The sequence below is a fragment of the Dipodomys spectabilis genome, unplaced genomic scaffold (genome assembly GCF_019054845.1).
Source record: "Dipodomys spectabilis isolate Male_0828 unplaced genomic scaffold, ASM1905484v1 ptg000085l, whole genome shotgun sequence".
NCBI classification, from domain to species: Eukaryota; Metazoa; Chordata; class Mammalia; order Rodentia; family Heteromyidae; genus Dipodomys; species Dipodomys spectabilis.
This window is the reverse complement of record NW_024870762.1, coordinates 3,867,126-3,882,036: the sequence shown is the minus strand read 5'-3', so window position 1 is coordinate 3,882,036 and position 14,911 is coordinate 3,867,126. Positions and strand designations below refer to the sequence as shown.

Genomic DNA, 14,911 nt, shown 5'->3' with positions numbered 1-14,911 from the left:
GGCCTGTGACCGCCAGGCTTTGTACTCGGTGTTCCCTCCTCTGGAAATCCCTCACCTGGCAATCATAGCCCCTGAGTGTCAGCCACCACCCACCTCCCACAGGAAGTCCTGGCTCATACCCTGCCCAGCCCACAGATGAGGACACAGCCCAGAACTTCCCCCAAAGGCTCACAACCAGTGAGTGGTGAGCCAGCAAGGACTCCAGAAAACCAAAAAAGAGCTGGACAGTGACACCTCCAAATGCAAGTCCAAGAGCATGGGAGAAAACCCCGTACCCTGAGAGTCACTTCACAGGCTGTGTAGCAGAGGCCCAGATACACTGAGAAGCTTGTGGTTTTATGAACCCAAGAGTATTCCCATCAGAAGCAGGTCTCAAAGTAGCGCCCTGCCCTGCACAGAACGGGAACTGTAAGGCATCAGCCCCTGGGAGGATCAGCACGCTTGTTCCCACAATCGTGCAATTCTGCTATGCTACAAGAACATTGTCACACAAAGAAGGTCCTCAGAAATGCCTGAGTGACAGCACAGGAGAATGGATACATAAATACACAGGGACAGAGTCCTGCTATGGAACACTATGCAGCCAGAAAAAGAAACAGAGCAAAACACAGGTAAACTGTGAGAAAGAGGAAAAAAAACAGCAGAATGCATAGAATAAGGTCTCATTTTTATCAAGTTAAAGCACACAAAACCAAACACTATTCATGGTTAGATATTTCTTCAAGTCCATGAGAATAAAAAGGTTTAAGCAAACATATCCAGGACCAAGCAGCAGTTGCCCTGGAGGAAAAGAAGGGAAGCGGCCTTTCATCCTAAGATAAAAACAAGTTTGGATGCTATTAGAGCAAAAATCAATATGTGGCCAGGTGGTAGGTATGGCTTGTCCATTACGGTATTCACTATCATTGCCACATGCTTAGAATCATTTGCAAGATATATAACGGGGGGTTGGGTGGAGGCCTCAGTGGTAGTGTGTGTGTAAGTATTAGCAGGCTCAAGGCCTTGGGCTCCATCCACCACATAAAACAATAAAAAACACAAGTATGTCTGTGGAAGGGAGAAGGCCCTCAGTGGAGACACAACAAAAGACCAGCTGGGCTGGGCACCAGTGGCTCACTACTCAGGAGGCTGAGATCTGAGGATTGAGGTCCAAGCAGCAAAGTCCATGAGACTCTTATCTCCAATTAACTACCAAAAAGTCAGAAGTAGAAGTGTGGCTCAAGTGGTAGAGCATTAATCTTGAGCAAAAAAAGCTAAGGGACAGTATCCAGGTCCTGAGTTCAAGCCCCAGTACTGGAGCGCGCGCACACGTGTGCGCACGGACGCACACACGCACACGCACACACACACACACACACACACACACACACACACACACACACACACAGAGGCTCTGTCCTAAACCTTTGGTCTCCTTCTGGAACTTATCCCTTGGGGTTAAGCATTGCTCCCCTCCCACGTACCAGTATGGGGGCCACACTGGATTTCTGAATCTCCGATTCCAGAATCTAAGGTAGGAATGGGGAGGAGGCCCTGACAGAGCCAATGCTGCCCCTCCTCCTCCAGACCATAGCCCTGGGGGACAGAGAGGAGGTAAACACCGCCCTGGCCACGGCTTCACAGAACCAGTTAGGGCCTCTCCACTCCAAAGAAGAAAGGAGTGAACCTACGGGACAATATACTTTCCAGCCATCGCTGCACATGGCAGCTCTGGCACTTTGGAGCAAGCCTGGCCTGTGTCTCCTGGGTTCGCCCCAGCACAGCCCCCTGGCAAGCAGAGAAGTCCGCTTGAATAAAAAGTAGCATTTGCCTTTTCCTGCCCAACCTGCCTGGGTCATACACATGCTGCTTTAGTCAATTGGAAAAAAAAAAAAATGAAAGCCACGCTGCTTGTTCGTGGTGGGGAGGGAGGATGGCGGGGCTGACCCTCAAATCGAGGCCTCCAGACCACAAGCCAGGCCCAACACTCTCTTGCACACCGCATCCTAGGGCCACTGGCTCTCTCCAGATTTGTCTGCCTGCCTGAATACCCACCAGGGGATCTTTCTGTCTGGCAGGGGAGGGGAGGGGAGGGGTAGGGTACAAGACAATGGAGATAACCAAAGGGATCAGCACCACCCCTGCCCCCAGGGTGTCAATGTCTCCAGAGGCCCTGCGGTATCTTCAAGGAACATAAAGAAGACAGTACATATAACTGTTTGTAGGTAGCAGCTGGAAAGACAAAGCACCTGTGTACTGTTCCTCCTGGCTAAGCCACACATGAAACATTCCTCAGCCACAAAAGCCACGTCCTCAACAGGAAGTCTGGTGTCACCTAAGCAACAGAGCCTCCTCAGTGTTCCTGGTGAGGACAGGGCCGGAGTCAGGGCAGCACCAAGACTCCTCCTCCCTCCTGGGCCCACAGGCCACCGCAGAATTACTGCTGCTGTCCAAAAGCAAAGCCGGCTGCTCGGCCAGTGCCCTGAGCAAGCGAGGCGCCAGTGCAGATGGCGGGAACTCTCTGGGATCCACCTCAAAGGTCACCGTCTGTCACTGCCCGCCCTCGCCATGCTCTTCTGCACGAGTGGAGTCTCTCATGCTGAGGTCCAGCCCAGGCTGCGCCATGACATTTCCTGTAGGCTGACTGTGTGCCAGGCACCATGCTGGCTGCTCAGCGCTCACTCACAGTGCCCACACAGCCTGCTAGGTTGGGAAGGATGAGCATCAGCCTCATTCGGCAAGCACGAGATGGTCAGGCCCTGGCCTGTCTGGCCAGACTTCAAGTTCACCACCTGTATACACCCTCCTCTTTGTGGAGGACCCCATTTCTCTCTACTGCAAAAATCAATGTGGGACTCAGAAAAATGGTTTCTGGATGCCTAACAGCTCTTACAAGTCCAGATTTGGGAAACTGCTCTGTAGTTCAGGCGCCTGAACTCTGTTTGTTCTGCCCCCTCTTTGTACCCCACTCCCCACTCAGTGCTGGCTATTCTCACTCACACTAGGGTTTTAATGACAGATATGGAGGTGAGGTGAGTCTAGTGGATGAGGGAATCAAGCTTAGAGCCTGTCTGACTCCAGAATCTGGGTGATCCCAGAGCATGGCACTGTATACGCTCTGGGGGTAAACACACCTGTCTCTGCTCTTGGACCTGGGAGAAGGGGACAAACATTAAATGAAGGGAGGCGGTAGGGGCAGGAAGTCAGGAGTATGCACTGTCACAGCTAGCGTCATGTGAAGAGCAGCAGTGTGGAGGGCACCAGGCATGTGGACAGGGGACATGACACCAGCCCTGCCCTGTAATCAGAGGCCAGCCTCCACATCCCCAGGCTGGGAGTCAGCCCCTTGCAGTCTCACATTGGTGAGTTTTGCTCATTCTGGGGCCTGTCGGCACCTCAGTAGCATTTATCCAGGCAGGAAGTGAGCTTCCTGTTCCCTACTTCCCACCCAGGTCAGGTCTCCTCTGGGAGGAGCAAGGAAAGCTGGGAGCATTACCTCAAGAGTCCAGCTCCTAGGGCACAGGCACAGGCCTGGGGACAGTGTCTGCCTGAGAAACAGACACCTGCTGGCCTCAGGTGCCCTCCCTCAGCCTCTCCTCCCCAAGCCTGGGCCCCTGACCTCCCTCCCCAACGTGCAATCTTTCTGCCTCTGTAAATGGCTTTTCAGTTTCTCACCCAGCCTCTCATCTCTCATTTCTACCAGTTTAATTATTGAGGAAGCCTCTTGTCGCCAGCTAGGCCATTCACACTATTAAAAGGGACCCAGGGAACACAGACCACAGCTATCTGGGTTCCTACCTCCCCTCGCTCCTTCTTAGCAAGGCCCCCTGGGTCCCCATCCACTCCCCAGGCCTCTACCTCTAGTCCCATCTCTGACCCCTCTGACCTCTGTCTCAGCCACTCTATCACTATGATCCAACTCAGACAGGCTACATCATTCATTTCGTTATTTTTTTTCTTTCAAAGAAGTTTCCTGTACTGGGGTTTGCATGGCTTTGATCTGGCTAGGTAGGCACTCGACCACTTCAGCCATGCCCTTTTTGTTCAATTTTTTTTTTTTTAATGCTAGTCCTGGGGCTTCAATTCAGGGCCTGAGTGCTGTCTTTGAGCTTTTGTGCTGTACCACTGGAGACACAGCTCCATGTCTGGCTTTTTGGTGGTTAATTAGAGGGAAGTGTCTCAAGAACTTTCCTGCCTGAACTAGCTTCAAACCACTAACCTCAGATCTCAGCCTCCTAAGTAGCTAGGATTACAGCATGAGCCACTGGCACCCAATTTGTTATTTTTCAGGTAAGGTCTTGAGTTTTTACCTGGAGCCATCCCCTGACTGTGACATCCCTCCTATGACTCCCCAAATAACTGGGATGACAGGCAAATATCACATGCCCAGCTTGTTGGTGGAAATTTCTTGTTAACATTTTGTCCAGGCTGGCCTTGAACCTCCTGATCTCTGCCTCCCAGGTAGGTAACTGGAATTACAGGCATGTGCCACCATGCCCAGCTCACCATGTTCATTTCTGCCCAGGGAGACAGACAGTAAGGTGCCCCTATGAGTCCTGGCAGGTAACCGTGGTCCCTCCCCCACCCCACCTTCCCCATCCCAGGAGAAAAGAGCACAAAAGTCACAGCTAAGGACTGTCTGGCACCTAATACCCAGAGACACCCCTCTCTGTATGTGTCAGGTCACACCACACACACACACACACACACACACACACACACACACACACACACAGATTGGTGGTACCTGTCAGCCCCTTTGAGCCTGTCCTGGTAAACCAGGCAACCTCCCTCCTTTCATTCAAAGAACGTCCACTGATGTCATAGCTCCAGCCCCTGCCTGGCCAGGCTGCTTTACCCCGTCCTTCTAAAGCACTCTGAGTCTCAGAGGTTTGAATGCAGAGCTCATGTCAGGGGACCACAGCAGCCTTCCCAGAGGCAGACAGGGAGCCCAGGGCTTGTCCCTCTGCCGCCAGGCAGCCTCCCTCCCAGGCCTGGCCAGGCAGCCAAAATGATGACTCAGCCAGACCAGACATCCTGGGTCCACGTGGTCAGCCTGCCCTCCCCACTGTCCACTTCCACACCTCAGTGCAAGACCAGACCCACCAGCCACCCATTCCCAAAGCACCCTCTGGGAGCTGAGGCACGGCCAGGCAACTCGGGTCCCCAAGGGTTCTTTACCTTGTCCCCTACAGGAGCAGAGTTTCCTTTAGGCCTCCTGATCCTCTTAGAACACACACACATTTGGCTTTCTTCACATGCATCCATTTGTAATTAAAACCACATTTCTACCCAGATCACCAAGTAAAGCCAGCCAGCTGAGAGAGGGCCCTGGACGCCCATACTGGCAGAGGCCACCAGCTTCCTCCCTCACTCCCCACACAGGGACTTTCTTCTCTACTCACTCCACCCCCACCTCAGCCTCCAGAGATGCCCCACCACCACCACCACCACCACTGATGAATTCTAGCATCTGGGCAAATGGATTCTTGAAAGAGCTCAGGTGAGCAGGATCGGGCCTCTGCTCTTCCTGCCTTACACAGCAGTGGTGCAATGTCTCCCAGCCTTCTGCCAACTGGAGACTGAGAAGGGCTGAAAGTGACCCCATAGTGAGCGCAGGACCCATCAGCCTCCCTGTCCCTTCCCCATCCCATTATCTCCCTCACACGCTTTCGCACAGCCGCACACAGAGCAAACAAGGCAGGCTCAGGGAGAAAAAATCGGGCACATAATTATTGGTAAAATGCTTGTAATGTTTTTCTCTCTACCCAGTAGCTTTCAGTTGTTTTAGCAGCTTAGCGAAGCACTTGGCTCCAATTGAATTGCAAATCAGCAGCTCTTACCCCCGGAAGAGAGGAGGAGAGGCTCGTGGAGGGGGCAGGGCGGGGCTCGTGGAGGAAAGGGAGAAAGGTGTGTGAGGAGGGAGGGGAGGAACGGGAAGCTGGGCTCCAGACTCAGCAGCCCCATGGCCTGGCCTGTGTGCCCATCCTCACCTGCATTTCATCCCATCAGGCCCAGCCAGCCACACCCCATCCAAAAAAATCATATATATAGAACCAGTTCTCCAACCGCAGTCACGGGGTGGAGCGGGAGGGCCGCTGGGGGCTCCCTCCACTAACCAAAAGAAAAACATCTCTTTCCTGGGAATTGCAATCATTTGAAAACAATGTCAAAACAAGTCTCACATTTTCTCTCTGCAATCTCTGGCATTCCTATTTCTGTTCATTTTTTTTTTTAATCTGTCTGTCCTTCTATCCATCCACCTGTCTGTCTCTCTGTGTGTCTTTCTGCCTCAGTCACCTGTCCTGCTGCTGTTCCCAGAGGAGGGCGTAGTGTTCACTCAGCTTGGAGGCAGATGCTGCTTCAGCACCAGGGTCAGCACCTAGAGCTGGGTTTGGAGGCTCCATTCCCTGCCCCCAATCGGCCATGTCCATACTTGGGCCAGGCCGCAGGATGAGGCCTGGAAGCAGAGAACGGTCTCAATTCCCTGACACTGATCCAAAGGGAAACTCTCTCGATGGTAGGACGGGGAGAAGGAAGGGACTAGCTGGCCAGGCACCCTGGGCTGGGGAGAGCTACGTTGCTGGTAGAAGCACCTACAAGGCCAACTGGACACTGACCTTGAAGAGGCGGAGGATGTTGGCTACCATGATGGAGACCGAGCTCCCTGAAGCACCAATGACGCCCACCACGCGCTCGGGCTTGGTGATGATGGGCGGGCTGCCGCTGCCGCAGCGGACCTCCGTGCCGTCCTTCTCGATGAGCGCCTGCACAAAGGTCAGGGACTGCTCCAGGGCATGGGTATCCCTCGAGCAGGTGTCCAGAATGCGGGCGCCCAGCGTGATGTTGGGCAGCAGGTCCGGGTCGTTGTTGATGCGGTCCAGAGCAAACAGCATGGCCTCCAGGCGGTGGATGCCCTTCTCCTTCTTCAGCTCTCCGCAGGCCTTGCCCTCTGTGCCCCGGCCATGCACAGGGAACAGGCCTCCCAGTGTGATGTCCCCATCTATGCGGATGGAGTTCATGTGGGGATGGCCCTTGGGTTTTGCCAGGGCAGGCACCCAGGGGCCAGAAAGGCTGAGGAGCAGGCAGAGGGGCAGATGGGCCCACCACCAGCCCCAGCCTCTCTTTCCAGGCATCTCGGAAGTCCCTAGAGACCCATGAACGGTGGGCCTCCCTCCTAGCTCCGGCAGGCCACCGGCCCCGCGGCCTGGGTGCACATGGGCAGGACTGTTTCAGCAGCAGGACTGCCAAGTGTGGCCAACGGGGCAGACCATGCCTGAGCTCTCTCCCTTCTCCTCCTTCTCCTCCTCTTCAGCACTTGTTCAGTGCTCAGGTGCCTGAACAGTCCAGGCCCGCAGGCGGCAGGGAGTGGCCGGGGCTGCAGGATAGCCTTGATGCTTGTGCCCTCGTCCTTTAGGCCTACTCTGGGTTGGTGCCCGTGGGAAGGGAAGGGTGCTCCTAGCCTGGCGTATCTTGGCATCAAGCAGAAAACAGCTCCTCTCCTCCTACCGACCTGAGAGAGGAAGAGAGAAAGAGAGAGAGAGAGAGAGAGAGACTATCAAACACAAGCCCAGAGAAGACATTAGCTATTCTGATCTCTCATCAGAAGCCTAGGAGAGGGAGGTTATCGCCAAGGCCTCCATAAATCTCGACTTGGTTTCCTCCAGGCTGCGGCTCAACTCTGGTTGAAATGGGAGAGCTGGAGGCAGAAACTAGGTCACGTTTGAAGACTTCTCAGGGCCCGTGCCCATTGCCCTCAGAGGCTGGGGCCTTAGAGCACCCCAGGAGCTGTGGGAAAGGCTGGGGAGACAAGGCAAGAAGCCAATCTGGCTGTCCCAACCCCATGATGGAGAAGAGAAAACTGAGGTCCCAAGGAACCTTCCCAGGCCTCTGGAAATACAAGCAGCCTGCGAGGCTGGGGTGCACAGGGAGCCCAGGCCCAGAGCTGCTGCTTTGCAGGTGGCAGGAAAGCCAGAGAGAGGCAGGGCTGAGGAGGCCCTGAACTCTCCTACATCAGAAAGCCCGAGGAGCAACTTCCTTTCCCACACGACCGTCCCATCTGCCTAAAGGCCCTAGGCAGGTGTAAACCCTGTGTCCAGTCCTCTTCTACTTGCTCCTCTGCCCCCCTTCTGGCTTTCCTCCTCTCTCTACTTCTCCACTGCTCTTCCTTCCTCTGAGTGGGGCTCGGGTTACAGCCTGCTCCTGCACATTATCACGGTCATCGTCATTATTATTGTTGTTGTGATTAAATATTTATCTGCGAGGGTAGAGGAAAGAACACCAGCTCTTCCTTATTCTCACTGCTAATTTGGGCTAATTTCCCCTGGGGTTCTTTCCCTCACCCCCGCCTCCCTGCTCAGAGGCTCCCTCCTTTACACGTGGGTACCACAGGGATAAGGGCTTGACTGGGAAGGCACACCAAGGCCTTTCCCTGTGGGTTGGTCCAATGAAGACCAGCAAGGCATTTGTCTATACCGTGCCTCAGTTTCCCAGGAAGCTGAAAGAGACTTGTGTTGAGACTGGAAACTTTGGCCAAAGACATGGTGCTGCCATAGAGGTTGAGCCGGGTCTTGGAGCCATCTTTCTTCACCTGTCTTTCCCCCTGAGCCCTAACTGCTCCTGTTCTGGGCCAAGGGACAAGCATACCCCAGAATCCAGCTTGAACATGTGATCTTCTCTGTGCTCAGGGACACTTACTTCACTTCTGACTCCCTCATCAAAGGGTTTCTCCCTAGGCTGGGAGACAGGAGCTACCTGGGAGACAGGAAGATCAAGATCCAAGACCAGCCTTTGCAAAGGTCCCAAAACTTTGCAAGGTCCCATCTCAAAAACAAAAGCAGCTGGCACTGGTGGCTCATGCCTGTAATCCTAGCCACTCAGGAGGCTGAGATCTGAGGATCACGGTTCAAAGCCAGCCCCAGCAGGAAAGCCCATTAGAGTCTTTATCTCTAATAAGCCACTCAGAAAACCAGAAGTGGCACTGTAGCTCAAGTAGTAGAGCACTCCCCTTGATCTGAAGAGCTGAGGGACAGTGCCCAGGCCCAGAGTTCAAGCCCCATGACAGACAGAAAAAAGCAAAAGGGCTGGGAGCATGGCTCAAGTGATAGAGCACCTGCTTAGCCCTGTGCCACAAAACAAATTGTTCCTTCCCCATTAGCTCCTCAGAGGCAAGAATATGGCTACCAAGTCCACTCAGCCTCATTCTTCAGGTGAACCAAGAGCTCAGAAGCACTGCATAACTCTCCAAAGTCACACAGCAAATCAAGGTATGGAAGCCAGTATCAGCCATACTGAGAGAATCTAAGGAGCCCATGGAATACTACGTGATGCCACCATCCAGGACCCAGACCTCTGGAACCAGGCAGGCCAGTGCTCTGGGAAGGGTTTAACGCAGCGTGTGGGGGAGCCACCTGCTGCCTGCATTCAGGCCGGGCTCAGAGATGCCACCTGGCCCTCTGTGGCAGGGACAACCAGCATGCTGTGCTGTCCAAATGAAAGTGGTCCACAGAAAATGACAGCACACCACTGTGTACCAGGCCCATGCTGCTGCACTCACAAGGCCTGGTGGAACCCACAGCCCCCTGAGCCCTATGAGCTGAGGAAACTGAGGCACTCAGACTTCAGTGACAGAACATGGGGACACTGAGTAGCCATTGGCTTCCATGGCCTGCCAGTCCTAACTCAGGGAGTAACAACTGTCCCCAGGAATGTCACATGGAGAGATGCTGGCCTTATGACTGGGCCACAGCAGGCCAACTCAGGCTGGGGGAGACACAGCAGCTCCTGAGCCAAACCTAACATCAGCTTCTAGATCCTTCCTGGGGTCAACACAGCTTCCCCTGGAGGCCAAGCACATCTGGGCTGAACAGTGTACACACACAGGGATACACATTCATATGCTGGGCACACACATACATTCACATGCATGCTCACACATGCACATACACCTGCACACCCCACACACATGTAGTTTGCACATACACTCACATGTGTGTGCATTCCTTCGTGTACATGTTCACATATACAGACTCATGCACATCTGGTTTGTGCATGTGGTCACACATGTGTGTACATGCTCATACACAAGTGTGTGCATGTGTATGTACATATACTCTGCACACAAACATACTAAATGCACATGTATGCATGCTCACACTCACATTTATTCACATGCGTGCACACATGCTTACATGAACACATGCACACTGGCACCATAGACACACATGCACTCACCCCAGTCTCATGTACAGTCACATATGCACACACATGCTATACATTCACACACCCAAGAAGGACAGAGGCCTGCAGTGAAGGAAGTCTAGGAGGAGAGAAAGGTGAAAGGTGGGCTCCCCCTACGTCAGCAGTTAGCACGTTGAGCCCTGCAGCCTGGGCCCTGCTCCCTCTGATCAGATCCCCTCAAGGCCTTCCTCTGGGATGAGGCCCCAGCCTCTGACCGCAGCAGGTCCTCTCAGGCTTGCCAGGCCTGCCTTTGCTGAGCTCCTCCAAAGAGCTGGGCAAACGCGCACACACGGCCTCTCTCAGCCTCCCCTCTCTCCTTTGATCGTGTAACAGGAACAAGGCAAAGTAAAAATACCCCAGTGAAAGCAGCCAGCAGCAGAGCTGGGGCTGCCGGGCGCCTGCCTCCACCTGCAGAGGGAGGAGGGGCTGGGGCCGCCTGGAGGGGGTTCTTCTCTGAAGTCCTTTCCCTAGCAATTCCAAAATAGCTTGGAAGTGCAGACCTGGGGCAGATGGGGGGAAACCCTTTCCCAGAAGAGACCACCAGGATGTCTGCAGGCCCAGGTATGTGACAACCACCCCCAGGGGTTCTCTCCCTTCTCTTTCCCTCTGCCTGCCCACCATCTCCCCATTCCCTCCTTTTCTCTGGTCCTAGCTAATCTCTGGTCCCAAGGAGGACAGAGCTCTCACAGGAGGAAGAAGACAAGACAGCAGAAGGGAGGGGGTCTGTGCTGCTGAGGGGCTCGGGGGACCCCCTCCCCAGCCTCTGTGGCACTGCTGTCTTAACAAGGAGGCGCTTCACGCTCTTTGACCTAAGTCCTTCCCGCCCAGCCACGGCCACGCCAGGGAGAACCACAAACCACAAAACAACAACCAGAGCCCAAGACAACCACCATGATTCACTAAACCCCCAATTATTTTTCACTGAGCTGCTTCTCATTCTTGCAAAACCAATGAAACAGAACAAAACCCAAACACCACAGTAAAGGGCATGGATGGGGAGGGAACAGCCCGTCTTGTGCTTGGCTCAGGGTAAAGCCAGGGCTGAACTTGGCCTTCTGAGGGCACGGTCCACAGGATGGCTGGGGGGTGGGGGAGGCTCAGAAGGAAGAGACCCCTGGGTTCGAGCTTGGAGCCCAGCACACACCCTCAGCTCTCCTGGCCTGCCTATTGCCTCCCTAAGCTCTCCACACCTTGGCCTTGCCCAAATGCCCAAGAAGCTGCAGACTAGAAATGGACATGTGAAATCTGTGTAGTTTCCAGAGCTGTACAGATGCTTCCCCTCTGCTCCCCCAAAGTGCAAGATTGGGGGCACCAAAGGCCTCCCCTCTCTTCACCTGTGGTCCTAAGGCCACAAGGACCTGCACTGCTAAGTGGTGGTGTGGCTACTGGACAGGGATGGACAGAGCCTAGACCCAGGATGAGGTCACCCAAAGCACCCCCATCCCAACCTGCCCTTGTCCACCAGCAGCTGCCCCCGTGACAAAGCCCATAGTCTGAGCCTCACTGTCATAGCTGACTCGGTCCTTGCAATCCCAGCACACAGCCCTCCCCAGATGGACATGAGCCCCTGTTTACCTCAGTCTCTGTGCCGTGGCCATTCATGCCTGGCACCCCAGCAGGCCTGGGAAAGTGGGGTGGGGTATTCACAGGAGTCTCTGTGCAGAGGAAGGGCTATAATAGTGGGATCTGGGGCATGGGTTCAGGACAAGTTCTAAGAGCAAGAAGGAAGGCACCTCTGTTCCCACTACTCTTTGCTCCCCTGGGCTGCATCAGCCCCTGCCGCCCAGCCTGGGATCCAAAACCCAGAGCCCACTTCCTGAGCCAGAACAAGGGCCTGGTTCTGTGCTGGGCAGAGAGCCCTGTGTGAACACATATGGAAGGACAGAAGGCAGGAGAGAGGAAGGATGGATGCAAGAAGTCACTCCTTCCCTGAACGCCAGCAAGAATGAGGAAGAGGAAAACCCCTAAACCACCTGTACTTCTGAGGCAGAGGCAGAGCCCACGGCAAGATCTACAGGGGCATTTACCTCCACAGAGGGGGTCTCCAACCTTGCACCAAATTTCTCCAGCCCTGCTGTGTGACCCAGTGAAGGCAGTCATTCCCACCACGGCCATTCAGCTATTCCTGTGTCATTCACACGTGAGCTGAGCACCCACTGTGCACCTGCCCTGCTGTGACAAAGACACACACACACACACACACACACACACACACACACACACACACACACACCTGTGGAGCTCCCATTCCAGTGGGGGATGGAACATCAAGGAAGTCTTCTCTGAGGAGGTTATATTCAGATTGAAAGCAGGAAAGGGAGGAGCCCTGTGGCTATCCAGATAGACGAACAAGTGCAAATGCCCAGTGTACTAAGCAAGGCTTAGTAGAGACACTAACATGGCTGAGGGGTAGTGGGAAGAAAGAGGGACTGATAAGGAAATGAAACCAGAGAAGGTGCCCAGCCAAAGTCAAGCCAGACTTCATGGGCTACAGTGTAGACAGACATGAGGAGTTCCTTGAAGGGCTCCTGGAGCGCTCAGAGCACAGCAATAAACAGGGACTTGTGACAAGAGAAACAGAAGGATGGCCACCTGTGAAAGCCACAGCCCACATAAGGTGGAAATCTCACCAACGTGCTCCATGGCCAGGCACAAGACAGGCAGGTGTCACCAACCCTCTATCGCCAGTCCAGCCCAGAAAACACCCAGTGCTGGCTTGCCTCCTCCTCAGTTACCATGTCCACATCGCCAGGTCTTCCCCAACCAGCAGGCTCTCCTGTCCAGTAGACTCCCCCCTCCTTCCCCTCCCCTCTCCTTGGAGCCACCACCATCCCTGGCTTTGCAGCACAGACCCAAGCAGGCAAGTGACTGGTCTGCAGCTGGTGCTATTATTGTGGTTTCATCACCCCCACTGCTTCCTCTCCTCCTCTTCCGGTCCTCCTCCTCATACCAGCTCCCACCCACACCCAACTCCCCTGCCCTGCTTGGTTAGACTTGGTCCTTAGGCCACAAGAAGGCCACGCACCAAGAAGGGGCAGTGAGTGCCATCTGAGACATGGCCCATCAGAAGCTGGAATCCAGGTCGTGTCCCCATCTTCATTTCTATATTTAAACCTCAAAATGGTCCTGTGGCGAGGACAGTAATTTTACTAGAAGTCCTAGAAGTTCTGCCTGACAGGAAGCAGTAGCTGTCCCCTTAGGGAACGGGAAATGACTGGGGGTGTCAGGGATGGGGTACCACGCAGAACCCCAAACTCGTAGCTCCAGTGCAGTGGGTCAGCTGAGGGGAGCAGTGGCTGAGCGCTCCTGGACTCATAGTCATTGCAGTCTGGTTACACTGACAGGTGGCCTGGCCTTCTCCAGGACAGGCAGTCACTCTGCCCAACACACCACGGGCTGTCAGGGGCTATCACTTTCCAATTACTACAGATAATATCTACCTTAATTGAGCCGGGTCCCAATAATGTCATTACACACTGTCTCCTGACTTACTTAATGTATGTGAGTACACATATATTTATGCCTCGTGGTGCCACGAGACCAGTCAACGAGGTTCATAATAAAGCATTTCAGCGGGAGTCATCACCTAGAATTTAAGGAACAATGTTTGGTATTCAGGGATGCTTGTTTCTCCCAGAAGAAAAACAGACATTTCAGAATAGCCTCTGTCCACTGCCGGGGGGTTAGGAGACTGGCAACAGTGGACTGGGCCAGACCCGGGAGGGAACAGAGGAACTAAGGCAGGAAAAATGGGGAGAAAGAAGCAGAGAGGCTAAAGGAGACCCAGACCACACAGGAAACTCTGAACAGAGCAAGGAGGACAGGGAGGGAAAGCAGTCTGCATTTTACAGGATCGGGCAGGGCCACCTCTCAGATCAGTGCCAATGGTCCCAGATAACAAGGACAGAAGTGACACAACAAGCCTCTTCACTCTTCCCAGGAGCTGCTGGGAGCCACAGAAAGCTGCTGCTCCCTGCCCCAGGCCTGCTACCCATCAGGGCCTCTCCCCACTGTGGACCTGCTCAGTTGGCAGCACTCTTGCCAGCCCCAGGGGGTAGGGCAAGGATCAAGATGCCAACGCCCCCATATCTCCTCCAGGCAGGGACACAGCTGCCACTATGCAGAGGGGAGATAACCTTCCAGCCCACAGCTGCCCAGGCTGCCAGCACAGCCTGCCCACTGGAAGCTGGGTTCTAGGCTGAGCAGAGGAGGACAGCAGGCAGGGGTGGGCAGATGTCTTGGGATGGGTGGTAATTAGGGGCTGCAGGCTCCATGCTTGTCTAGGGAAGAGGATGGTTTGTCGGCTATAATTACAAGGCTCAAGGGTCCACTGGGTCTGGTTACCAACACTTTGTGGGGCCTTCGGGAAGGGGGTGGAGCTGCAGAGCCCTTCTGCCCCAACCTCTCCACAGATCTTCTGGCCTGTTCCCTCACAGGCCTGCCAGCCCTGCTGCCACCAGAGACATCACCACTTCTACAGAATGAAGTTGAAGTAGCCCAGAAGCAGGTCGGAGTAGGGATGAAGGAGGAGGGAAGGAGAAAGGAGGAGGGAGGAGCAGCCTGCACCAGGCCACTGAGGCCTGGAAAGCAGCTCAAGTCCTGACACACTCCTGCCTCCCCACCGCCCCCCCTGCTGGAGACGTGCTCCAAGTGACAGGCGGTGCCCCCCACCCCCACCCAAGTGGTTGACAAT

The 14,911-nt window shown here is 54.4% G+C and overlaps 1 protein-coding gene across 1 annotated transcript in view; it reads right to left on the bottom strand.

Annotated features, from left to right (window-relative positions):
- Grm4 (glutamate metabotropic receptor 4) overlaps positions 1 to 12,901 on the bottom strand; it is a 96,317-nt gene extending 83,416 nt beyond the window's left edge. The window contains exons 1-2 of the mRNA XM_042684167.1: positions 12,849 to 12,901; positions 6,600 to 7,492 (exon numbers count right to left, since the gene is read on the bottom strand). Of these exons, the coding sequence (XP_042540101.1) occupies positions 6,600 to 7,115 (516 nt within the window). The 5' untranslated portion in view covers positions 7,116 to 7,492; positions 12,849 to 12,901. The remainder of the gene's footprint in view (positions 1 to 6,599; positions 7,493 to 12,848) is intronic.
- Between the last annotated feature and the right edge of the window lie 2,010 nt (positions 12,902 to 14,911).